The sequence below is a fragment of the Schistocerca americana genome, chromosome 1 (genome assembly GCF_021461395.2).
Source record: "Schistocerca americana isolate TAMUIC-IGC-003095 chromosome 1, iqSchAmer2.1, whole genome shotgun sequence".
In the NCBI taxonomy this organism is placed as follows: Eukaryota; Metazoa; Arthropoda; class Insecta; order Orthoptera; family Acrididae; genus Schistocerca; species Schistocerca americana.
Window position 1 is genome coordinate 678,450,326 of NC_060119.1, and position 27,164 is coordinate 678,477,489.

Sequence of the window (27,164 nt, forward strand, 5' to 3'; positions counted from 1 at the left end):
TTACTCAAAAGCTCAGTTTTCTTTATTTCAGGTACTATAATTTTTCTCTTGTGTTAAAAAATTTTACTTCATATAATCACAGCTGCTTCACTCACATGCTTAATATGACTGTTATGTCTAATCTCTTTGTAGCTTAGGACCTATTTAGACAAGATTATTTTGTCAGACACATCTTCATAACATGTCACCAAAGGTTCTGTTGAATTATTTTCTTCTCTGTACAACTGTTGTAATTTGTCTATAGTTAATTAGTTACTTTGTCACATGTTTTATTTCAGTTAAATAATCTTAAATAACATTTACACTTAAATAATCCCTCTTATTTTATTCCTAATTCTAACATTACATTTTTTATCTCTGGAAAGAAAGATACTCTGTACATGTACTAGTTCAAAATCTTTGATCCAACAAAATTTCTCTGCACCACATTCTTATCTTTGTACCTGATGACGTAACTGCGGAAAACCGGTTCTTGTAACAAATAATAGATATTGTAGAATATTACGCCATATTATGTTTTATTCATAATGTATAAAATATTCAACCAAGAACCGACGTAACAATCAGTAAATGCAACGTCTTTTGCTTTGTGCATTACTCACTTTGTTTCTTTGGGGTGGATGATTTTTGTTTGCTGACCAATGAATTCTGTAATGTCACCCAAACATTAATATTTCAGTATATCCGTTCTGTTACTATAGACGTATGAAATATTATTTTCTGGATCGCCACAGTGTCAAAAATCCTATGCACATCAATTTAATGACATCATTAATTTCTGAGGTAATTACATGACATATAATGTTTTCTGTGTCGGTGTAACATGTTTTAACGTTTTTTGTCTCAAATTTCTACAATAGATGCCCATAATGCAAATCTCCAACAAGTGCCTTGGAAATATCTAAAACAGCCTTTCCTACAGCTATGGCTTTGTCGAAAACAGTGTTAAGCCTGTTTGAATTTCCTTAAATATATTTTCCTTAAATACCGGGTGGTTATAAATAAACTTTCCCTATTTAACACGTTATAACACGGAAACTAATTATCGGACGAGTAACAGCCTTGGTGGCATTAATGTCAAGTACATGGGAAGAGAAATAATGCAGAATCGATTCAGTTGAAACACTTTTAATGTGCTGCTACGGTACATCATACCATTATATACCAGTTCCATTACTGCTTCAAAATGGGCTCAATATGGCGCTCATCAGTTTCAAGAAGAGTCTGAAAGCGTAGGATTCCACTCGTTTCTACACAACGAAGCATATCCGTTGGTATGCTGGCTACGTCTCTTGATACGCTGCGCTTCAGATCAGCACACGTGTGAATGTTCCCCTGGTAAACTCGGTTCTTCAGTTAGCCCAACAACCAGCAACTGTCACAGGGAGTGATATCAGGTGATCGTGTGGACCAAGCATTTGAAAACGATCAGCTGATAATTCCATCGTTTCCAAACGTGTATCGGACAAGCAGGTGAACTTCAATAGAAACGTGCAGCGGGGCCCCATCTTGCGTGAAAATTGTTTGAGTTTAATGGGTCTTTCCTCTGTAGGACGGATATTACATGCTGGTGAAGCATACGGCAGTAATACCGGCCAGTCACACTTCACGTCTTTGGTCCTTGAGTTCCACCCTGTTCAAAAAAGGATGGGCCAATGATGAAAATAAGGTGAAGATCCCAACACTCCTTTCCGTAATCCTTTCGGGCGGCGATATTCTCGAAGTGCAGCTGCACCATTACTGTTGTTTTGATAACAGAGCTTCACCAATAGTGCGCTGCTCCTTCTGTCCAAGCTCATGTCGACACGTCAACAAGCGCACTGCGACTGCTTAGACCTGTGAGACTGTGCATCACGATGACTGATCACGGCACCTGGAGGCCACAGTTGGAACTGGACGATGGCGCTGCGACGGATGGAAATCATGTACCCCATACTCTGGACAGTAATGCTGCCAAGTTTGGTACTCGTACAGTAGTTAGTTTCCGTGTTATAATGTGTTAAATAGTTAAAGTTTAATTATAATTACTAATTATAACTATCTTAGAAGAAAGATTAAAGAAAGGCAAACCTATGTTTCTAGCATTTGTAGACTTAGAGAAAGCTTTCGATAACGTTGATTGGAATACTCTCTTTCAAATTCTAAAAGTGGCAGGGGTAAAATACAAGGAGCGAAAGGCTATTTACAATTTGTACAGAAACCAGATGGCAGTTATGAGTCGAGGAGCATGAAAGGGAAGCAGTGGTTGGGAAGGGAGTGAGACAGGGTTGTAGCCTCTCCCTGATGTTATTCAATCTGTATATTGAGCAAGCAGTAAAGGAAACAAAAGAAAAATTCGGAGTAGGTATTAAAACCATGGAGAAGAAATAAAAACTTTGAGGTTCGCCGATGACATTGTAATTCTGTCAGAGACAGAAAAGGACTTGGAAGAGCAGTTGAACGGAATGGACAGTGTCTCGAAACGAGGATGTAAGATGAACATCAACAAAAGCAAAACGAGGATGATGGAATGTAGTCGAATTAAGTCGGGTGATGCTGAGGGAATTAGATTAGGAAATGAGACACTTAAAGTAGTAAAGGAGTTTTGCTATTTGGGGAGCAAAATAACTGATGATGGTCGAAGTAGAGAGGATATAAAATGTAGACTGGCAATGGCAAGGAAAGCGTTTCTGAAGAAGAGAAATTTGTTAACATCGAGTATAGATTTAAGTGTCAGGAAGTCGTTCCTGAAAGTATTTGTACGGAGTGTAGCCATGTATGGAAGTGAAACATTGACGATAAATAGTTTGGACAAGAAGAGAATAGAAGCTTTCGAAATGTGGTGCTACAGAAGAATGCTAAAGATTAGATGGGTAGATCACATAACTAATGAGGAGGTATTGAATAAAACTGGGTAGAAGAGGAGTTTGTGGTACAACTTGACAAGAAGAAGGGATGGGTTGGTAGGATATGTTTTGAGGCATCAAGGGATCACATATTTAGCACTGGAGGGCAGCGTGGAGGGTAAAAATCGTAGAGGGAGACCAAGAGATGAATACACCAAACAGATTCAGAAGGATGTAGGTTGCAGTAGGTTCTGGGAGATGAAGAAGCTTGCAGAGGATAGAGTAGCATGGAGAGCTGCATCAAACCAGTCTCAGGACTGAAGACCACAACAACCCGGTATTACAGTGACATGTGCAGAGGAATTTACGTTGCTGTACATGTAAAAATGTTCTAGAGTGCAGAGCAATCTGTCACTCACTACAGTTGGTAACTATCTCAAGGTGTTAAACGCTGCTGCTCGGTGAGTTAAGTGGTTTCATTTCCTAATTCCGTTTCTGTACGTGTGAATATTGTCAAGTTTACGGGTATATGTATATCATGGTTAATTTCGTTGCCACCCACTTAACTAACTCCTCTTAATGTTTCGACACAGTGGAAACACTTTTTTAGAATGCTGTTCCAGAGGACAGACTGATTCCAGGCAGTGAATGGGACGACACTTGCGGAGGCCACTGCGTCTCCTGCAAGCAACAGTCCTGCCAACGCCAGCCGCACCCTCAGCCGCAACTAGCCGTTCGTTTTCAGAGCTCCTACAGAAGTGGTGTGGCAACGGCCTTGCCGCAATGGATACACCGCTTTCCATGAGATCACCGAAGTTAAACGCTGTCGGGCGTGGCCGGCACTTAGATGGGTGACCATCCAGCCGCCATGCGCTGTTACCATTTTTCGGGGTGCACACAGCCTCGTGATGCCAACTGAGGAGCTACTCGACCGAATAGTAGCGGCTCCGGTCAAAGAAAACCATCAAAACGATCGGGAGAGCGGTGTGCTAACCAGACGCCCCTCCTATCCACATCCTCAACTGAGGATGATACGGCGGTCGGATGGTCCCGGTGGGCCACTTGTGGCCTGAAGACGGAGTGCTGTAGAAGTGGTGTGCAACGAACCCTAAGGTTGGATATTTGGTTCTCAACATGTAACAAGAACTCTTAACAAAGAAATATCAATCGAATATGCTAGAAGAGTAAAGTTTTATCCTAATCCTCGCATTGTTGCTCCATGAGTCTGTTGTAAATACCACTCGATACAGTTTGGAGGTTTCGTTACTTGTGAGAGTCATTCCAGACGTACTACTCGACTGTAGATCGGCCATGCGGTCAACGACGTGCTCCTCAACCCTGCGCTGTTCTCACGTTGCACTGCAGGCGTATGTGCTCGTTGTGTGGTGTCTGTTAAATTGGATGTGACTTCGCTAGTACACATTGAAGCTCCAAAGTTCAGTTGCCATGATTAACGATGTTCTCTACACAAAGTCAATAAAGCCCAAAGGAAATAATATTATTAAGCGCCCTTACTGTCCTCAAGAGTGATTCGTCACAGACTTGCATATGTAATGCAACAGAAATTCTTTTGGCATCTGAAATGATCTTTTGATTGTGACATACACTCCTGGAAATTGAAATAAGAACACCGTGAATTCATTGTCCGAGGAAGGGGAAACTTTATTGACACATTCCTGGGGTCAGATACATCACATGATCACACTGACAGAACCACAGGCACATAGACACAGGCAACAGAGCATGCACAATGTCGGCACTAGTACAGTGTATATCCGCCTTTCGCAGCAATGCAGGCTGCTATTCTCCCATGGAGACGATCGTAGAGATGCTGGATGTAGTCCTGTGGAAGGGCTTGCCATGCCATTTCCACCTGGCGCCTCAGTTGGACCAGCGTTCGTGCTGGACGTGCAGACCGCGTGAGACGACGCTTCATCCAGTCCCAAACATGCTCAATGGGGGACAGATCCGGAGATCTTGCTGGCCAGGGTAGTTGACTTACACCTCCTAGAGCACGTTGGGTGGCACGGGATACATGCCGACGTGCATTGTCCTGTTGGAACAGCAAATTCTCTTGCCGGTCTAGGAATGGTAGAACGATGGGTTCGATGATGGTTTGGATGTACCGTGCACTATTCAGTGTCCCCTCGACGATCACCAGTGGTGTACGGCCAGTGTAGGAGATCGCTCCCCACACCATGATGCCGAGTGTTGGCCCTGTGTGCCTCGGTCGTATGCAGTCGTGATTGGGGCGCTCACCTGCACGGCACCAAACACGCATACGACCATCATTGGCACCAAGGCAGAAGCGACTCTCATCGCTGAAGACGACACGTCTCCATTCGTCCCTCCATTCACGCCTGTCGCGACACCACTGGAGGCGGGCTGCACGATGTTGGGGCGTGAGCGGAAGACGGCCTAACGGTGTGCGGGACCGTAGCCCAGCTTCATGGAGACGGTTGCGAATGGTCCTCGCCGATACCCCAGGAGCAACAGTGTCCCTAATTTGCTGGGAAGTGGCGGTGCGGTCCCCTACGGCACTGCGTAGGATCCTACGGTCTTGGCGTGCATCCGTGCGTCGCTGCAGTCCGGTCCCAGGTCGACGGGCACGTGCACCTTCCGCCGACCACTGGCGACAACATCGATGTACTGTGGAGACCTCACGCCCCACGTGTTGAGCAATTCGGCGGTACGTCCACCCGGCCTCCCGCATGCCCACTATACGCCCTCGCTCATACGCCCTCGCTCAAAGTCCGTCAACTGCACATACGGTTCACGTCCACGCTGTCGCGGCATGCTACCAGTGTTAAAGACTGCGATGGAGCTCCGTATGCCACGGCAAACTGGCTGACACTGACGGCGGCGGTGCACAAATGCTGTGCAGCTAGCGCCATTCGAGGGCCAACACCGCGGTTCCTGGTGTTTCCGCTGTGCCGTGCGTGTGATCATTGCTTGTACAGCCCTCTCGCAGTGTCCGGAGCAAGTATGGTGGGTCTGACACACCGGTGTCAATGTGTTCTTTTTTCCATTTCCAGGAGTGTAGTAATGCGACATAGTCACTGAACATAATAAAGGGACGACGGACATCTGCTTCCCAGAAACTATCGAAATCGGAAAGTAATTCACTGATGCTAATGAAATTCTGGGAAACAAGGCAAGAAAGTAAATAGTCTACGTCTGTAACGAGATATGACAAAGGGGAATGGCCTGATGACTTCACTGCAACAGTTATGATACCAATAGAGAAAAAGAGAAACACTAAAAAATGTGAAGAACGTCGGACCATCAGTCTAATTTCTCATGCAGCTAAAGTCTTGCTGAGAGTGTTGAATAGAAGGTTATATGGCAAGCTGGATAGAGGGATTGCACAGGAGCAGTTCGGATTTAGAAAAGGAAAAAGAGATGCTATTGGCCTGCTAAGAACTATAGGGGAAAGATATGTGGAAAAGGGTAGAGAAATCTTTGCTGTTTTTATAGATTTAGAAAAGGCTTCTGACAGAGTTCAGTGGAACAAGCTGATGGATATCTTGAAGAGGAAAGGAGTAGTTTGGAAAGAGAGACGACTGAATCTATATTTACACCAGAAAGTAAGGATAAGGATTGGAAATGAAATATCAGAAGGAAGCAGCATTGGACGAGGCGTTGGACATGGTTGTTGCCTTTCCCCACTGTTGTTTAACGTATACCTTGAAGAGATTATTGCGAAAAGCTTAGATGGGAAGAGGGGAATACGTATTGGTGGAAAGAGAATAGAATGTATAAGATTTGCTGATGACATGGTATTAGTGGCAGAAAGTGAGCGGACAGTTAATAACATGCTCAAAGATCTGAATGAAGCTTGTGTGGAATATGGGATGCAAATAAACACAGCAAAAGCAAAGAGTATGGTCATCAGTACAAGACGCAGACTGTCCAATATTAAAATAGGACAATCTACTATTAGCCAAGTAAGTGAATTTAAATATCTCGGAAGCACAATAACTGCAGACTTGAGACGTCGCCAGGAGGTGAAAACTCGAATTGCCATAGCGAAGGAGGCATTCAACAGAAAGAGGAGACTCTTATGTGGCAAATTAGATAAAGGACTAAGGAAAAGGCTTGGAAAATATTTTGTCTGGAGTGTGGCCCTATATGGGGCAGAAACATGGACACTGAGACGAGAGGATGTAAAAAGGTTAGAAGCATTTGAGATGTGGATGTGGCGGAGAATGGAGAGAATAAGCTGGATGGAAAGAGTGAGTACTGAAAGAGTATTGGAAAGGGTTGGTGAGAGAAGATGTCGGCTGAAGGATGTAAGAGAAAGGAAAAAGAACTGGTTGGGACATTCATTGAGAAGGGAGTGCTTGCTAGTAGATGCTTTGGAAGGATTGGTTTGTGGGAGAAGACTGACAGGAAGAAGGAGATACAAGATGCTAGACGACATAAAGGGAAGAGGAAATTATGCAGACATGAAGAGGACGGTAGAAGGCCGGACAGCCATGTGAAAACCTGCCTTTAGGCAGAACACTGATGATGATGCTGAATGAAATTCTTGATATCTGAATTCATTGCTTGAAGCATAAGTGGTTCTAATTGAACTATAGATGGAATCAAAGCACGAGAATATTTCTGTAATTACCTCTGCCCCAAGTCTCATTGTTATTCGTTACTGCCATCTTGAGGAGTCACACTTCATTCACATTTAATAGAAAGGAACGGAGCAGCAATAAGAAAATGATATTTTCTTTTAACTTCAGTGTAAATTTACAAACCTACAGCATGCTGCAGGTGAAGTTCTCCGATGTCTATCCTGTGTGGTCTATTTACTGTTGTTAAATCGGCCATAGTGCCACTTTTATCGTTACAGCAGGAGCAATTTTTGTACGTAGGCTTTCACTGTATTGTGACACGATGCGGTTGATTTGAAAATGGACATAAATAAACTACAAGCAGCTGTTTTATGATCCTTTAATAGCACTATGGGTTTCACAAAGTTAGAGTTACATCTTCAGGTACATCTACATCTACATCTACATCTATACTCCGCGAGCCACCTTACGGTGTGTGGCGGAGGGTACTTATTGTACCACTATCTGATCCCCCCTTCCCTGTTCCATTCACGAATTGTGCGTGGGAAGAACGACTGCTTGTAAGTCTCCGTATTTGCTCTAATTTCTCGGATCTTTTCGTTGTGATCATTACGCGAGATATATGTGGGCGGTAGTAATACGTTGCCCATCTCTTCCCGGAATGTGCTCTCTCGTAATTTCGATAATAAACCTCTCCGTATTGCGTAACGCCTTTCTTGAAGTGTCCGCCACTGGAGCTTGTTCAGCATCTCCGTAACGCTCTCGCGCTGACTAAATGTCCCCATGACGAATCGCGCTGCTTTTCGCTGGATCATGTCTATCTCTTCTATTAATCCAACCTGGTAAGGGTCCCATACTGATGAGCAATACTCAAGAATCGGACGAACAAGCGTTTTGTAAGCTACTTCTTTCGTCGATGAGTCACATTTTCTTAGAATTCTTCCTATGAATCTCAACCTGGCGCCTGCTTTTCCCACTATTTGTTTTATGTGATCATTCCACTTCAGATCGCTCCGGATAGTAACTCCTAAGTATTTTACGGTCGTTACCGCTTCCAATGATTTACCACCTATGGCATAATCGTACTGGAATGGATTTCTGCCCCTATGTATGCGCATTATATTACATTTATCTACGTTTAGGGAAAGCTGCCAGCTGTCGCACCATGCATTAATCCTCTGCAGGTCCTCCTGGAGTACGTACGAGTCTTCTGATGTTGCTACTTTCTTGTAGACAACCGTGTCATCTGCAAATAGCCTCACGGAGCTACCGATGTTGTCAACTAAGTCATTTATGTATATTGTAAACAATAAAGGTCCTATCACGCTTCCCTGCGGTACTCCCGAAATTACCTCTACATCTGCAGATTTTGAACCGTTAAGAATGACATGTTGTGTTCTTTCTTCTAGGAAATCCTGAATCCAATCACAAACCTGGTCCGATATTCCGTAAGCTCGTATTTTTTTCACTAAACGTAAGTGCGGAACCGTATCAAATGCCTTCCTGAAATGAAAAAGATTAGCATATGAGGAAATTAAGAATGAAAATAAAAATAAATTTTATAAAAATGTTTTCGAATAGCATTAATCTGCGAAGAAGAATACATCATGTACAAAGAAAGTACCTGACAGAAGCAAATTTGAATAATGTAGCCGACTTATTTTCAGAAGATTACAGGCAAAAGTTGAGTGCATTGAAAGTTCCATCATTCCCAGTCTGCCTGCAAGAATACATCACAACAGTGACGAAAGTCAAAAGTTAAAATAGGCGGAGTGAAGAAGATGGCCATAGAACTAAATCAGCTGTAAAAGGCACTATAAAATTGTAAAACCAGAAAAAAGATGGGACTCATGGTTGAAACCGAAGTTAAACACAAATCGTGATAAAAGACATTTTGGAGAACACCAATAGGGGGCAGTAGAATAAAAGCAGAATGAAGAAAGTAACAGTAAAATGATGCAGAATAAGACCTGTTATTTTAAGGTCTTGACGGAATGGGGCTGATGTATGTTGGTGAGAACAGTCCATCGCCCCCAGCCATAAGCTCCCCTTTTTCCTGGTTTTACAATTTCATTGCTCATCTTCTCCATTTCCCCTGTTATGAGTGTCGTCACTATTGTGGCGAATTATTGCAACTTGGCTATGAATGACGGGACGTCCAATTGGCTCAACTTTGGTCTGTAAAGACTGAAAATAACTCAATCTACTACTATATTTAGATTTTCTTCTGTCATTTACGTCCTTTGTATGTGGTATACTTTTCTCCCTAGATTACAGTCATTCTAAATTTTCAAAATAATTTTATAATGTTTTATAATTCTTCATTCCGTCATGTCCTATTATTCTTTACTTAGATTTACCTATAGATACAACTGTAACGTTGTGAAACCGGTAATACTATTAAAGGATCATATTACAGCGGTTTGCCGTTTATTTTTAAGGATGGATACCTTCAGCTGCGGATACCGATATTATAAAGTCTGGTGACCCCAAAAAGCACAAGAATTCTACAGAAAGTTAAGAGACTAATGTTGCACGATTTATGTAGTGCCCTCAGCATCGTAATGCAAAGACTTACTCCATAAAGTAGATGTGAAAAATCATGTAAGATACAAACGCTTTTGGTGAATGAAATACCAGCTTGGTAAACCAGATCACGAATCAGAAACAATGCGTATACATGACCGAATTGCATCACATTGATCGTAACCGCAAGTGTCACTCTGCTACTCATGCGATAACCTTGGATGAGCAGCACACTGTTCCAATACAGCTCGGCAGGTGTTGCGGAGAAGTTGCTTATAGGACAGCCGTATGTGCTTGTTATTATCACTTACAAGGGGAGGCCGCCAATTCTGAAATTCAGATTCGATTCATACTGCGCATAATAAAAGCTCATGGCCAGAGGTGTAATGTGGCAAAGCACCAAGATGCACTTCTCAGCCGTTGTCGAGAAAATCGACAGTTAAAAGAAACCGTTGCGGTGAAATACTCTCTACGATTTATAATTTCCTACAGCGTCGTGGCGCAGCAGTAAGCTCTCGGGTTCGTAATCCGAACGTCGCTGGATTGAATCTCGCGCCATGCAACCTTTATTTTTTAGTATTTGTTTTTTGTAATTCAAATATATATATCGTGGGGTCTCTAATTCGAACGTTTGACTTACACTATACGTATTCGTTTCGGAATATCGTTTCTACGTCTTCCGTTAACTACACGTGTAAACATTATGAAGATAATTAATAACATTCGTGAAATACAACTTTGTTTGCGGAAAACATAATCATGTTCGAAGTCGCCAGTTTTTCCACGACAAACGACTTTCAACAACTTATTATATGCATAATTGTTGCAACCGATTGCCGGAATTATATATATATATATATATATATATATATATATATATATATATATATATATATATCTTGGTGCTTTGCCACATTACACCTCTGGCCATGAGCTTTTATTATGCGCAGTATGAATCGAATCTGAATTTCACAATTGGCGGCCTCCCCTTGTTAGCCAATACAAACCCACTGCGGTTTTATCCATGGCTTCCTCCCTTTGTCTCAGCAGATGTTAATGAAACCACGCTCATCACATACGAGCAAACCACACCTTCACTACAGAGTATCCCTAGCAGAACAGACTGAAGCAAGACGTCTCATTTTCCTTCAAGACAAGCGAGCCACATGTGAGGACCATGACCTCGCTAGACACAAGTTGAAGTTACTCTCGCGTCAAAGACCTCAGACAGATACATTTGTGCAACCGATCAGCTGTGGATATGCAGAAGTCAATCAGTGTGCCACACGTATAATTGCAAAGAAAGTGCTCGAGAGAAAGCTACATAGAAACAGAGTATATGGGTGACGGGAGATTATAAAGGACATCCCTCAAACTGTCGCCTCACGAAAGTGAAGATCAGTTTATCATTTCCAAATCTGTTGAAAGAAGGGCTAGGACGAGTAATCAACCGATTCGGATAGATACATTTGTGCAACCGATTTTAGGTAGGTATTTGAAATATTTTCAGTATACCCAAACAATGTCCGCTGCTCGTGGTCTCGCGGTAGCGCTCTCGCTTCCTGAGCACGGGGTCTCGGGTTCGATTGCCGGCGGGGTCAGGAATTTTTCCTGCCTCGAGATGACTGGGTGTTGTTGTGTCGTCTTCATCATCATCATTCATCCCCATCATGGTCGGAGGAAGGCAATGGCAAACCACCTCCACTAGGACCTTGCCTAGTAAAGCGGTGCGGGTCTCCCGCATCGTTCCCCTATGCTCTGTAAAGAAGCATGGGACTTCATTTCATTTCATACCCAAACTGAAGGCAGAGAAGTGCACTCATGATTTCGTCTGATAAATACCGGTACACAAGAGCCAGCCAGCGTCGGGAAGTGTTTCTGTGAGCACCATTCTACTTTATATGCCAGACTGTTTCTAATGAATTGGTTTTCCCTAACACAGCCAGTAGTCGCTGAATGTAGTGGTTCGTGTGTGGAAAACTCCTAAAAGATGACGTGTTATTTGTCCATACTATTAAATTAGAAATAACTGTAGAGTCCTCAGAGGAGGCAGCGTTATTCAGAGTAACACTGTTAAAAGGAGAAAGGGGGTTTGGAGAGGAGTAGTAAAAAGTGAGAAAGCTTACTCTTGAGTCAAGTGTCTGTCTGTCTGTCTGTCTGTCTACATGTCAGGCCTTTGTAAATAAAGAGTACCTGGAGTTGTTTGGATCTTGTGAAATTTAAGTGTCAGATGGTGCATTCGAGGTATATCAAATGAGTCATAGGCTATTGTGGCACAGTTGGCGTTTCAAATTACTATAGTCGGGAGTTAGTGATTCACATTGATCGAGAACTTTACAGAATTTACAGAAATGTTGCAAGAATGTTTAAGTCCATATCCACGCACGAGCGAGTAGTACTGAGCGGTTCTTCCAGTTTTTATAGGGGAGTGTTACAGCTTTAGGAAAATTAATCACAATTAGCCCATTATCAGGACTAAGAGTTGATATCTACCAAGAGTTCGAGGGACTATATAGGCTCAGATTAGGTTAATTAAAACAAATAAAGAACATTTGTTTCTGCGGCTAAAGAATAAAATGTTTTAATTTTGGATGAGTAGGAATCTACTTAGATCTGAATTGTTGCCGATTTTCCCTCTGTGGAGATTCTGCAAGGTCTACAAAGAACTGAAAACAATGATCTGAAATTAGTGAATAATGATGTTTTGGTAAAACTATGCAAAATTTTTGAAAAATGAGACATGTGAAGCTACTAACAAGATGGGAGGGTTTATGTGGTGTTCGTGCTTTAAATCTGAAAATTCAGTTTCCAAAGCAGTGTCGTATTTATGGAAAATGCAATTGCTGTTGAGTGAGATAGATTACAACAAACCCACAGCTGTTGGAATGACTATTTAAGATATTTCTGTCATGCCTCTTGTAGTTTGCCGTTGTAGATATATGTTGAAGAAATATGAGACAGAAATGTTAAGATGTGTTCACCGACACATATACAATTACAAACTGTTACAATGAGATGACTAAGTCCAACTATGAGCACATGGCGTTATCGTAAGCAGCTTTTAGGCTACATGAGCTCTTACCCAGACCAAGGAGAGCCACGGAGAAACTTCTAACATGCTCTGTTCGCTCCACCCTCAACGTTGTCCCAACACTATCACTGTACGAATGTCAGCTCTTAACTTCTAAAGCTCCACTGAAATTATTTAAGATATTTAAACATATGTCACATTAGACATTCCTTTAATACACATATTAAATTTATACATAGCTGAAAATACATTTTAGATAATTTTTTGATACTACAAATCGAAACCTAGTGATGTTCGCAACTTACTACGTCATCCCCCTGCAGTACATCACTGGTCAACTAACATTCTTACAACATTATGTTACCAAATTTTCTTATTAGAAGGCAAACAATAAAAGCTAATAGTGTCAATAATGTAAGTAGAGGCTATCCTTTCGTGTAGCTGTCGAGAACTTCCTTTTTCGGTACTCCTTAACACTTATATGATATTTTATTTATAACCAATTCCCCTTTTCTCGAAAAATATCTCACTTTGGGTCATTCTGTATCTGTCGTCATTCTCTTAGAAGGCATGTAGTTTGCTTATGAAAATGTGTGTAATTGTGAATAATTTTACTCTAAATGATTTATGTATACAAGATGGATCACCTAAAACTTGCTCCACAGATATTGCAGAGACAGAAAGTGCTATATATGAGGGGTTTTCATAAACTGGATTGGTCGTAAGAGGCTCATATTGTTAACCAGTCAACAGATTTTAATAATTCTTAAAAGGTGTATTTTTATGGAAAAATACACTTTTTTAAATGGAGCAGTGCCTACTGGTGTTAACAGACGAAATGTAGGGTAAATCAGAATATCAGTTGTGTTTATTGCGTGAGTCATTTACTAGTTATCGTATTTTGAAAAGTTTCCACACTGACACCTGTTTGTGCCATTCTGCCTACATAGCTGCTAGGTACAATGTTGTTACGTTTGCTTGCAACGTGCTTGTGTGTTCCTTGAGTGCGGTGTGACTTGCTAATCAGTTAGCGTGTGACAGTCCAAACAATATGTCATGAGTGGCCAATAGGATTTACCAATGCAGAAAATGCCGACGTGCTCATGATGATGTATGGAGAGAGCAGGAAGAATGTATTTTTTTCTTGTATAATTTACATGGCAAGACATTCCAATGAACGTCAACCATCTGGGCAGTTATTTACCAACCTCTTCAACCAGTTATGTGAAAGTGGTAGTGTAACACCTAGACAACGTAACAGAAGGAGACAAGAGGTGACAGGAGAGAGGGAAATTAATGTTCTTGCTACTATTGCAGTTGATCCACACGTTAGCTTCCACGCAATTGCATGAGAATGTGGCATAAGTCGGCATTCTCCATCGAAATAGGTTCCATTCCTGCGCCGTTTCTCTTCATCAAGAGCTGCATGGAAACGATTAATGAGAATGGGCATTAAGACAGGATGCTCCAGATGTATCATGAATCTTGTTTAGTGAAGAAGCCACATTTACCAATCATGGCAAAGTAGACTACCGAAACATGCACTATTATCCTGTTAATAATCCACGTTGCCTTCGACAGGTCGAACATCAGCGTCCACGGAGTGTAAATGTGTGGTGTGGGATAGTGAACCATCAGCTCATAGGCCCTAAACGCGCACAAGTATTGCAACGTTCTAACAGACCATATTCCGCAGATGCTGGAAGGCAGTCAAGTGCAAACTAGGAGGAAACTGTGGTAGCAACATGATGGCTGTCCACCTTATAGTGCACAGAGTGCTACAGCATGTCTTCACGAATTGTTTCCAAATTGTTGGACTGGATTCGGAGGATGTGTACGTTGGCTATCCCATTCCCCAGATTTGGCGCACACAGGTTTGGCGCCGTAGACTTTTCTCTGTGGGGAAAGCTGAAAGACGCTGTCTGCAAGTACTTACCAGCTACATGCAATGATATGCAAATACGTGTTACTGCAGCCTTCTCAGATATCTTTGCTGAAATCCTAGCAGGTGTTCAGTGCTCATTCCATATCAGGCATGAAGAGTGTATTTCTGCTGTTCTTTTTGAACAAAAACTCAGTTTGTCAATTGTCTCGCTACTGGTCAGAATTCACATAACTAGTCTGTGCTCCTGTGTTGCTCTTTAGTGTATGCTACCACAGGCATTGTACAAGTGTCAGTATGAGATCGTCTCAAAATACGATATCTCGTAAACGACTCGCACTAGAATCCTGCAAAAAACACCGCCGGCATTATAGTTTGATATATTTTTCGTTTGTTAATGTCTATAGGTATTGCTCCACTTAAAAAACTGTATGTTTGCACAAAAAATGCACTTTCTAACTACTATTACAGTCTGTTGATTGGCTAACAATACGAGCCCCTGACTACCAATCCATTCTGGGAAAACCACACTTCAATAGCACTTTCCACTTGTGCAATATTTGCGGTGCAAGTTTTAGGTGATGCACCCTGTACATGCATTAATAACATCCCTGATATTGATATTGCGTGAGTAGTGAACACTTTATTGGACTCATCCTTTTACTGCAAGTTCAACACTGCAATCAGAATTTCTGTAGCTAGACAGTAAATATTTTTACTGTTTTTGTGAACATTTTAATTATTCACATATCGGTGCTGATATTCTCTCGCCGTTTTGCTCGCTTGCTTAAACACACTGCGGGCTCTTAACGAGCTGGGAATTGGAGACTGCTGACTGCTGCTACCCCAGCTCTCGTCACTTTTCGCTACCGAGCTCCACTTGGTTTATTTCAGCCGTCTCGTTGCATCGGCCAGAAAATGATTCAGATCTAATCTCACCGTCAGTAAACAATATGTACATGTGTAATGTTGCTTCTAATATCATATGACTCAATCTACTGGTTCTGCAGGCGTAGGCTCAGTTTAACAACTAATTTATTACATGTAAGATCTCCTTGACAATCAAACACTAGCAATTAAAAAGAACCTAATTTTCAGTCTAGTATATTTCTTGAAAGCAGGGCTCAAATACGAGAATAATTATTACAATGACTTCAATGTAAGTAAACAGAATTAAAAACAACTTTGCCCCAGCACATTATAACGAAACAACAACAATTATTACAATACATGGTCCCTGTCCACAGTGAGGAAAGAAAAGAATTATAGCTTCTGAAATTAAGCATAGAAAATTAAGACAACTCTCAGACGTAATATAGATCGCCCACATTACATACAGCTAAATATTGTTCTACAGCTACTTCCATCACCGACTAGTCAGTATGACACACTTCTATCACCTACCAATAGGACTACATAAGAATACTCATTTCTCAGTTCAATCTCCTGCATCATAAAACATATCACAGAGCGAAGTAACAAGATAACCTCCTTCTTACAAATGGCATAAACCAAATCAACGACCTTCACAATGTAATAGAAACGACATCACCTTCTTTACAATAAAACATAGAAATGAATCACATTCATGATCGGTAATTAACAAAATTAAAATGACTGTCACCTTTAGAGAACACATTCACATGCTCAGTGTGCCATCACTCAAGAACCGTAATATGTGGCACTATAACCATTCATTTTCTGTACGTAAAATTACTTGTTAATCAATACACCCATTGCACCACTTATATTCTGCACTGTACAGTACACTGGATCATTTAACCACCAAGTTGTAGGCGTCGATCAGTACAACACCTAAGTAGTGTTCCTCTTAGAGTGGCTGGAGCGGTGATAAGCAGTCAAGGCTGTCTTTAAGTTATGGCTTACTCTCTCCGCGAAAGAGGGTTTGGGTGACACAGTACCGTAACAGAATGCCTGATTCCCAATTACAGACCAACTCCTTGAAAGTTTTGCAGGCAAATACCATGGCATGATCAGAAAGTAAGACTCGGCAAGGAACAAAGGTATCAAAAACTCTCTTCAACCAGTACATTACAAATCGTGTGGCCGACGATCTAGTAGGAAACAACCAAGAAAACCTCGAAAAGGCATCCACACAAACCAGAGCGACTTGTTCCTCCTGCGATGTGGGAAACTGATCCACAAAATCGATATAAAACTTATCCATCTGACGTTCTACAGGTTAAGAAGCCAATGTCTAATGTTTAATATCGCGTGTCAACTTGCTAATAGAACAGATTTTGCACTTTCAGGACACAGTCCTAATATTTCCATCCATACTCTTCCATGTGATCTCTTTGTGTATTATGGTACACGTTTTGAAAAGCGCCATGGCACTGGAAATCGATAAGAATAGGCAAGTAACGTAGACACAACTCGCGTAGGTACCACTCTCCTGGGCTGAGTACTACGCCAGGTATTTCAATCAGGATACCATTCCTTACAGAATGTAGCTTAATCACTTCTCCTCTTTCTGTTTAATTGCTCTCAAAGACTCATCCTCTTCCTAATCCTTGGCAGCTTTATTAAATAATGCAGTAATTCCCACAAAATATGATTCACTCTCTGTATTTTACTACACTGACCTGTTTGCCAGTGAAGCATGTGGCTCAAGCCGTCTGCAAGGACATGCTCGATCCCATTTCTTTCTGGGTACTTTTGAAGTAGTACACGAGTCACAACAGCCACTGAGAATCAGTTTCCATGGCAAATTTTTCATCAAAGCCTGGCACTGATAACATAGGGACGCATACCAAGGCCTCCTTCAAGCCCTTGAACGCTGTATTTGCAGCCTTTTTCCGTAACTCATTCGATTGCCTGTTCAATTACGCGAAATTCGGTAGAAACTTCCTAAAAACAATAACCATTCCAACAAATATTACTATTTCCTTAGAATTTCTTATCAGTGGGTATTCTCTCATGGCTTTCGTACATTCAAGATCTGTTCCGATTTCCCCTCAGTGACACAACTTACCATAGAAACGACATGTGAGGGAGCCCACCCTCATCATTTTAGGTTTGTCTGTACATTTTATCTTTCTAAAGGTTGTGAACACTTTCCTCAAGTATTCCATATGCTCCTGCCAATTTTTTCAAAAAATCACCTCATCGTGCACATAATGGTAGAACATGAATTTGAACTTGATTTCAGAAGCAACATATCAAAGAGCAGCAGTAACAACATTGTGCCAATGGCGACTCCAAAGACATGCTATTAAACTGAAACAAACTCTAGTTGGAGGCAAATGTTGTGGCACGTTTCGATTCTTCATCCAGTGGAATTGGTAGTGTGTCTAGTTGAACCAATGAGATAAAAAAAGGCATCTGCTAACCATTCAAAACCGGTACGCAAGGCCGACAACAGAATGATGCAGTGGACTACCTAGTTATTAAGTTCTCCCTAATGAACTATGGGTTTCGATTTTCCAGGCAGTTTAGGAACAATAAATACGGGAGATAAATAAGGTGGTTCAGAATGGCAAATAACTCCTTGTTGCAACATCTTCCTTATATTAGACACTTCTATTCGTTCATGCATGGTGGCAACAGATAATATGCCAATCTCCTCATTTCCTCACTGACACAGTATAGTTAATTCGACCTATTGCTTAATAAACAATTAAGCAACCATGTTCTGTTACTAACTGTAGCATAGGATTTGGATGAAGTGGGGCTCAGGCTGGGTGTTGTGCAGATGTCAGATAAATTTAAAACTTATTTTATTGAACAGAAAATCTTCTTTACAATAGAACTTATTTGTAGCCCAGTACCGTTCTTGATAGCAGAACTCAACCGAGAAAGAAACAATTAAAATTTCTTCAAAAAAATGAAAAAATCAGTGGCCACAGTACACAGAATTGGGCGAAAACATTAATAATTACAGTATATGGTCCTTGGCCATGGACAGCAAAAACAATAATTATAACTTCTTTAACTAACCATGGGACACTAAGACCACTCCTAGACACAGCACCCACAACCCACGCTCACGGTGAAAGTTCCTGCACACAGCTCCTGTGTGTACCAGCTTGGAAAAAGCTTCCCATTCTTGGTTGCAGAGCAATTTACTTCCCTTTGTCTGTCACTTCTCGAACTCTGCCCCAGTAACGCACATGTGTTCACGTGTGTGCTCAGCCCACTCTCTCACAGCACCAGTGTGACACAGTGCCAAGGGTGACTCTCCAGCTGTATGCAAGACAAACAGTTTGCTCGATGCACATGCTGCTTGTCCAAAGGACGGTAGTTAATTCCAGACTGAAACACAAATCACTACCCTCAAAAAATTGGGTACAGAATTTAACAGACACTGCAACATTGATGATATATCATGGAAGCACACAATAATAGAACACTTCAATTATAATGTCTTGACACACAAAACTGATCAGATTTTGAGCAAGTATCGCCGGCCTGTGAAGAAGTATTGGAAGACCTGTTGAACGGAATGAACAGTCTAGTGAGTGCAAAATGTGGATTGAGAGTAACCCAAAGGAAGATGAAACTAGAGAGAAGCAGCAGAAATGAGATTAGCGATAAACTCAAGTTGTGTCCAAAAAGCAGATGAAATTAAGAATTTTGCCGCCATGTAAGCAAAATAAAATATTGTTGGAACTGCCGGATGTTTGTAAATTCCTGCCACAATATTTCGGCGCAGTGTCTTCTGGCCTTCTTCAGGTGATACTGGCAAAAACGCACTGAGCTCTGGCATTTAAGGCCCCGACGGCACATGCATGGTGAATTCACTTGGCGCTGCGCATGCGCTACTTGTGCGCGTTCGATTGTGCTGCGCCGCGCGCCCTCCGTGGTGAAAACTCGCTGCATCGATATCAATTTGGATTGTCTTCCCGTGGTTCCATCACAGAACTACGCCGGCTACGGAGGACACGAAGTTTTTCAACGACTTGATTCCATGCCAAACTCAACCGAAAACCGGCGTCTCGATTAATAAGTGACTCATTGTTAGACAGTCGTATTTCCACGGATTCATTAATAATAGAACTCGAAATATTAGACGTATGGGCCACAATTTTTGTCTCACTGTAATTCATGACATGACCAGTGGAAATACAATGTTCAGCGATGGCAGACATACAAGGCTGAAGAAGGCGAATATGCCGCTGGTGTTCTACAATGCGATCCTGCACAGCACGCGTCGTTAGAACTTAGAACTACTTAAACCTAACTAACCTAAGGACAGCACACAACACCCAGCCATCACGAGGCAGAGAAAATCGCTGACCCCGCCGGGAATCGAACCCGGGAACCCGGGCGTGGGAAGCGAGAACGCTACCGCACGACCACGAGATGCGGGCGTTCTTAAATAAAAAATGTGTAGAGAAGAGGGTGCGCTCAAACAGCGCTGTAATGTCAGCTCCAAACCTACTGCCAATGAGATGTAGTGAGTCCACAAGAGGTATATTTGTAAAAAGTGAAATTGCATCAAAATTGACCAACAAGTCGTAACTTTGCAGCTGCAATAACTTAAGTCTGCTGATGAAATCAATAGAATTCTTTATGTGATGTGAACACTTTCCTACCACTGGTTTGAGCGAAGACGGCAAATACTTTGCTAACTTATAGGCGGCTGCTCCAGTATTACTCACAATTGGACGTAATGGCTCGTTATCCTTGTGGATCTTCGGCAATCCATATAGCCCAGGTGCAACTGAACTATTTGATTTCAGTTTCTTAATTACCTCCTTAGGTAAGGAAACTGTTAGTCAGACGTTCTGCTGTTTTCCTCAATACTCGGATATTATGATCCTTATCGATTTTGCGATATGTTGAGTCGCTTAAGAAAGTATTAATCTTATTAATATAGTCCTCCTGTAGCATTAAAACAGTAGCATTACCTTTGTCCGATTTAAGTACCACTGCATCCGGGTCTGCTTGCAAGTTCCAGAGGGCTGCCTTTTCCATAGGCGAGATGTTGTTCTTCGGCGGTGTAGCTCTTGTCAACACACGACAAGACTCCCGGCGCACTTCCTCAGCTTCATCTGTAGCAAGACGGCGCACAGCTTCTTCGATGGTACTGACGAAGTCCAGTAATGGTGGTGAAACAGGTGTGGGAGCAAAATTGAGGGCTCTTGATAACACAGACGTAGTCGTGTCATCTATAGGTTTCCCCCGTCAAATTAATAACGGATCTTCGACTAGGAACTTCCTCCAGCATCTATTGGCCTCCTCGTAGCTCCAGTTTGCTTTGGCCCATGTCACACCATCCACCGAGTCCCAAGACAACGTAGACAGTCTCGCTACCGATTCTAAATACCTAAGCTCAGTGCATTTTCGCCAGTATCGCCTGAAGATGGCCAGAAGACTGCGCCTAAATATTGTGGCAAGAAGTTACAAACATCCGACAGTTCTCCCGAAATTTTGTGGTACAATATGTACGCAGGGAAGTTTTAAATCGCACATCAAAATAAAACATGATAGATGATGCAAATAGGACATAAAAAGTAGATTAACATGGGCAAGGAGAGCATTTATGACCAAAAGTATTCTGCTAATATGGAACATGTACCTTAATTTGAAGCAGAAATTTCTGGGAACATACCTTTGGAGCACAGAATTATATGGTAGTGAACCATGAGCCATGAGAAAAAGAGGATAGAAGAGAATCGAAGTGTCTGAGATGTTGTGTTAGACAAGATTGTTGAAAGTTAGGTGGAATGATTAGATAAGGAAAAAGGAGGTTTTCCTGCATAATTGTTGAAGTAGGGAAAAAGAAGGGACAGGCTGATAGGACTTGAGTTAAAATGCCAGGTAATAACTTCCATGGCCCTAGAGGAAAATGTAGAAGGTAAAAACTTACGGGAAGACCAAGACCGAACAGCTAATCATTCACATTTCACTTCACTACAAGGCAACACTATAGATAAATACTTTCAAAAAAGACTTCCTAATACTTAAATATATATTATGTGTTAAAAGATCCAACTTTTTCGGAAACGCTTTTCATGCTATTTCCTGTTTGTATTTTATATCCTTTCAACGCTGGCCATTTTTAATTATCTTTCTGCTCATACAGCTAAACTAATCTACATTTAATATTTAATTTCCTAATCTAGTTCCTCAGCATTGTGTGGTTTAATTCGACTAGATTCCACTACCCTTCTTGTCTTTTGTTGATGTTCCTCTTACAATCTCTTTTCATGAGACTATCCATTTGGTTTGATAACTTCCATGGGTCACTTATTTGTTTTTTTGATTTTTTAATCTGACGAGATAAAAGCCATCAGGCCCTCTCTTTCACCAGCGCATGCATTCTACAAATTTTGCTCTACATATTGTACTATTTGCATGTTTTACTAAATTTAAAAATTTAAACTGCCATCCCTGACATATTCAGAATGTCAACAACAGTCCTTCAATTTTTTTAATTTCTTCTTCATATCTTCAAACCGCTTTCCAAACTTTTCCTTAGTTTTCTTTACTGCCTTCTCAATGTTCAGATTTGATAACATTGGAGACATCCTGTCACACTCCTTTCTTAAATATTGCTTCCATTCCATGCCCTTCAACTCTAACAGCTGCAGTATGGTTTATACAGAAGTTGTTACTAACTTCCACTCCCTCATTTCATCACTACTGCCATCAAAGTTTTAAAGTGTGTAGTCCAATCAACATTGTCAAAAGTTTCTGTAAATCTGCAAAACATTTCTTCTAAGATAAAATATCGGGCTGATATATCCTCACGTGCTCCTACAATTCTCCATAACTCAGTCTCCTAACTGTTTTAAATTCTTCTGCAGATACTTTGTGTCCGTTTATTCAAAACGTATGATACAGTAGTATTCATACTTGTCAGCACCTGCCTGCTTTGCAAATAGAATTATTCAGTTCTTTTTGAAGTCCGAGGGTATTTCCCTTGTCTCACATATCTTGCACACCATGTGAAAAAGTTTCTTCTCGACTGGCTCTCCCACGGATCTCAATATTTCTGAGAGAATGTCATGTGCTCCAGGCGGCTTTGTTTTCATTTGAATCTTTCAATGTTCTCTCAAATTCTTCCCATCGTATTACATCTCCCATCTAATGTCTTTTTACTTCCTCTTTTACCCATAATATTGTCCTCGTGTCTGTTTCCTTTATACAGACCATCTATATAGGTATATACCGGGTGATCAAAGAGTCAGTATAAATTTGAAAACTTAATAGACCACAGAATAATGTAGATAGAGAGGTAAAAATTGACACACATGCTTGGAATGACATGGAGTTTTATTAGAACCGAAAAAGAACAAAGTTCACAAAATGTCCGACAGATGGCGCTGGACAGCAATACGTTAGTGACTGAGCATGACAATCGTGTATAAAAGGAGCTGTAATGAGAGAGAGAATCAGATGCGCTAGCAGTCGCAACATGTTGACGTTACCTGAAAAGGCGCTTTTAGTGAGCTGTATTATCAGAATGGGGAATGTGCTAGTTCAGCGTTACGATCGTATCGCCATATGAAGGGGATTCGAACGGGTAAAGGTCCGTTGACAAATGCAGCTGCAGCGAGAATGATTTCGAAGTTCGAAGCCACGGGTTGTTTAGACGATAGAACCCGTAGTGGCCGACCGAGCACAAAGCATAATGCTGCTGAGACAGTTCAGGAAGATGGAGACTGTTTGGATGGCACTTGGCGAACCCCTCGATGCTATCCGTACAAAATACATCGGCATAATGAACTGTTACCTGGCGATTTAGTGAAGCGGAGGGTATTTGCGGTGTGGGCGTTTCAGAAGATGGCGGAAGATGACGACTGGCTGAGTAACGGGTTGTGGACCGACGAAGCTCATTTCACGCTCCGAGCGTCTGCCAAGTCCCACAACTGCAGAATTTGGGCTACCGAAAATCCTAGAACTGTCGTGGAAACTCCATTGCACGACGAGAAAGTCATGGTATGGGTTGGGTTTACCGCATCTACCGTTATCGGGCCTTTTTTCTTCGAAGAAATGCGTGATTCTGGTTTTGTAACTGCTACCGTGACGGGTGAGAGATACGCTGCTATGTTACAAAATCGCATCATCCCCAGCCTGGCTGATAAAAACCTGCTGGAACGTACGATGTTTGTGCAGGATGGACCTCCACACCATATTGCTAATATTGCTAGACGCGTGAAAGATCTCTTGTGCGCGTCGTTTGGTGATGATCGTGTGCTCAGCCGCTACTTTCGTCATGCTTGGCCTTCCAGGTCCCCAGACCTCAGTCCGAGCGATTATTGGCTTTGGGGTTACCTGAAGTGTATCGTGATCGACCGACATCTCTAGGGATGCTGAAAGACAACATCCGATGCCAATGCCTCACCATAACACCGGACATGCTTTACAGTGCTGTTCACAACATTATCCCTTGACTGCAGCTATTGTTGAGGAATGATGGTGGACATATTGAGCATTTCCTGTAAAGAACATCATCTTTGCTTTGTCTTACTTTGTTATGCTAATTATTGCTATTCTGATCAGATGAATCAGATGAAGCGCCATCTGTCGGATATTTTGTGAACTTTTTTTTGGTTCTACTAAAACCCCATGTCATTGCAAGCATGTGTGTCGATTTGTACCTCTCTGTCTACATTATTCAGTGATTTATTCAGTTTTCAAATTTATACTGACTTTTTGATCACCCGGTATATGTGTGTGTGTGTGTGTGTGTGTGTGTGTGTGTGTGTATGTGTGTGCGTTGCATTACTCATTGAACGTCTCTCGTGGTTTAAAGTGGCTGTAGGTTGCAGTAGAAGAAGGTACTTGCACAGTATATTGTGGAGAGCATCACCAGATATATCAGTGCCCGGAGTGAAGATTACTCGTAGAATAACTACAGTGTAATCGCGACTGCAGTGAAGACGGATATGCAGCAGCTGTGGCTGTGTGGTGCCGCAGCCTGACGGGCCCGCTGCCCCTGGTGGGCATCCGCCTGCCGAACCCGCTGCGGCGCGTGGCGACGGCGGCGGCGACGACGGGCCCGCGCGAGGTGCCGCCGCGGCAGCCGCTGCTGCTGGTCGGCTGGGCGCGCAACTTCACGGGGCAGCGCGTGCTGTCGGCGGCGCTGCGCTGGGAGAGCGTCGACCGGTCGCCGCTGCGCCGCCTCATCCCCTGCTTCTTCCGCTGCGCCGACCCGCTGTCCGTGGCGCGCATCGTCGTGCGCACCTTCCCGCACCCCCTGCGGTGAGTAACAGCCGCAGTCCGGCGCCCTAGCCGCCCGTTCGTTCCACACGTGGTTCTCTCTTCATAATAACCGAAGCACAATCGTTAGCTTTACTTTACAATGCTGTTTTCGTCTGTGAGGCGTTACCTTCATCAAATGTACAAACAAATTACTTTCAACAGTCTAGATCGCATAAATATTTCTTTAAGACAACCGGTTTCGACAGACTTTGCTTTTCATCTACATCTACATCTACATACATACTCCGCAATCCTCCATATGGTGCGTGGCAGAGGGTACCTTGTACCACAACTAGCATCTTCTCTCCCTGTTCCACTCCCAAACAGAACGAGGGAAAAATGACTGCCTATATGCCTCTGTACGAGCCCTAATCTCTCTTATCTTATCTTTGTGGTCTTTCCGCAAAATATAAGTTGGCGGCAGTAAAATTGTACTGCAGTCAGCCTCAAATGCTGGTTCTCTAAATTTCCGCAGTAGCGATTCACGAAAAGAACGCCTCCTTTCCTCTAAAGACTCCCACCCGATTTCCTGAAGCATTTCCGTAACTCTCGCGTGATCAAACCTACCAGTGACAAATCTAGCAGCCCGCCTCTGAATTGTTTCTATGTTCTCCCTCAATCCGACCTCATAGGGATCCCAAACGCTCGAGCAGTACTCAAGAATAGGTCGTATTAGTGTTTTATAAGCGGTCTCCTTTACAGATGAACCACATCTTCCCATAATTCTACCCATGAACCGAAGACGACTATCCCCTTCCCCACAACTGCCATTACGCGCTTGTCCCACTTCATGTCGCTCTGCAATGTTACGCCCAAATATTTGATCGACGTGGCCGTGTCAAGCGCTACACTACTAATGGAGTATTCAAACATTACGGGATTCTTTTTCCTATTCATCTGCATTAATTTACGTTTATCTGTATTTAGAGTTAGCTGCCATTCTTTACACCAATCACAAATCCTGTCCAAGTCATCTTGTATCCTCCTACAGTCACTCAACGACGACACCTTCCCGTACACCACAGCATCATCAGCAAACAGCCACACATTGCTATCCACCCTATCCAAAAGATCATTTATGTAGATAGAAAACAACATCGGACCCACCACACTTCCCTGGGGCACTCCAGATGATACCCTCATCTCCGATGAACACTCACCATCGAGGGCAACGTACTGGGTTCTATTACTTAAGAAGTCTTCGAGCCACTCACATACTTGGGAACCAATCCCATATGCTCGTACCTTAGTTAGGAGTCAAACGCCTTCCGGAAGTCAAGGAACACGGCATCCGTCTGAAACCCTTCATCCATGGTTCGCAAGATATCATGTGAAGAAAGGGCGAGTTGCGTTTCGCAGGAGCGATGCTTTCTAAAGCCGTGCTGATGCATGGACAGCAACTTCTCTGTCTCAAGGAAAGTCATTATATTCGAATTAAGAATATGTTCAAGAATCCTGCAACAAACCGATGTTAAGGATATTGGTCTGTAGTTTTGAGGATCCGTCCTTCTACCCTTATATATACAGGCGCCACCTGCGCTTTTTTCCAGTCGCTCGGGACTTTACGTTGGACAAGATATTCGCGATAAATGCAAGCTAAGTAAGCAGCCAATGCAGTAGAGTACTCTCTGTAAAACCGAATTGGAATCCCATCAAGACCTGGCGATTTATTTATTTTCTACCCATTCAGCTGCTTCACATCCCCAGGGATGTCTTATTGCCTGTAACAGTGTGTATATGCATGGAATATGTCTCACAACATGAGTTAAGACCTGATATTTGAGATAAAAGTTTTAGTTTGGCGTTACAAAAACGGAAGTGGAATTGCACATTTACGTACCTTAAAAATTTTTTTTGTTATGAAACGTGTTTATTTTACGTTGGACCTCACGTCAAGTTGTCATGTGGATAAAAATCAGCACATCATAAAAGGTTTGTGATACCTGGTGTAAATGGCCATTCACAGATCCTTGATAGATAAAAAGAAAAAGTACATAGGAGCACATCTGTTTACATAAGCTGGATATATCTTAAACACTGAAAATCCACTTTAAACGGCGCATAAGGTAGAACTGACAGATAGTATCGAAAAGATAACATTTGTGTAGCATGGCTGGCTCTGAGCACTATGGGACTTAACTTTTGAGGTCATCAGT

At 42.2% G+C, this 27,164-nt stretch overlaps 1 protein-coding gene across 1 annotated transcript in view; it reads left to right on the plus strand.

Moving 5' to 3' along the window:
• LOC124590650 (pancreatic triacylglycerol lipase-like) overlaps positions 1–27,164 on the plus strand; it is a 181,746-nt gene that overhangs the window by 137,571 nt on the left and 17,011 nt on the right. Inside the window, exon 8 of the mRNA XM_047131669.1 lies at positions 24,724–25,008. Coding sequence (XP_046987625.1) covers positions 24,724–25,008 — 285 coding nt within the window. The remainder of the gene's footprint in view (positions 1–24,723; positions 25,009–27,164) is intronic.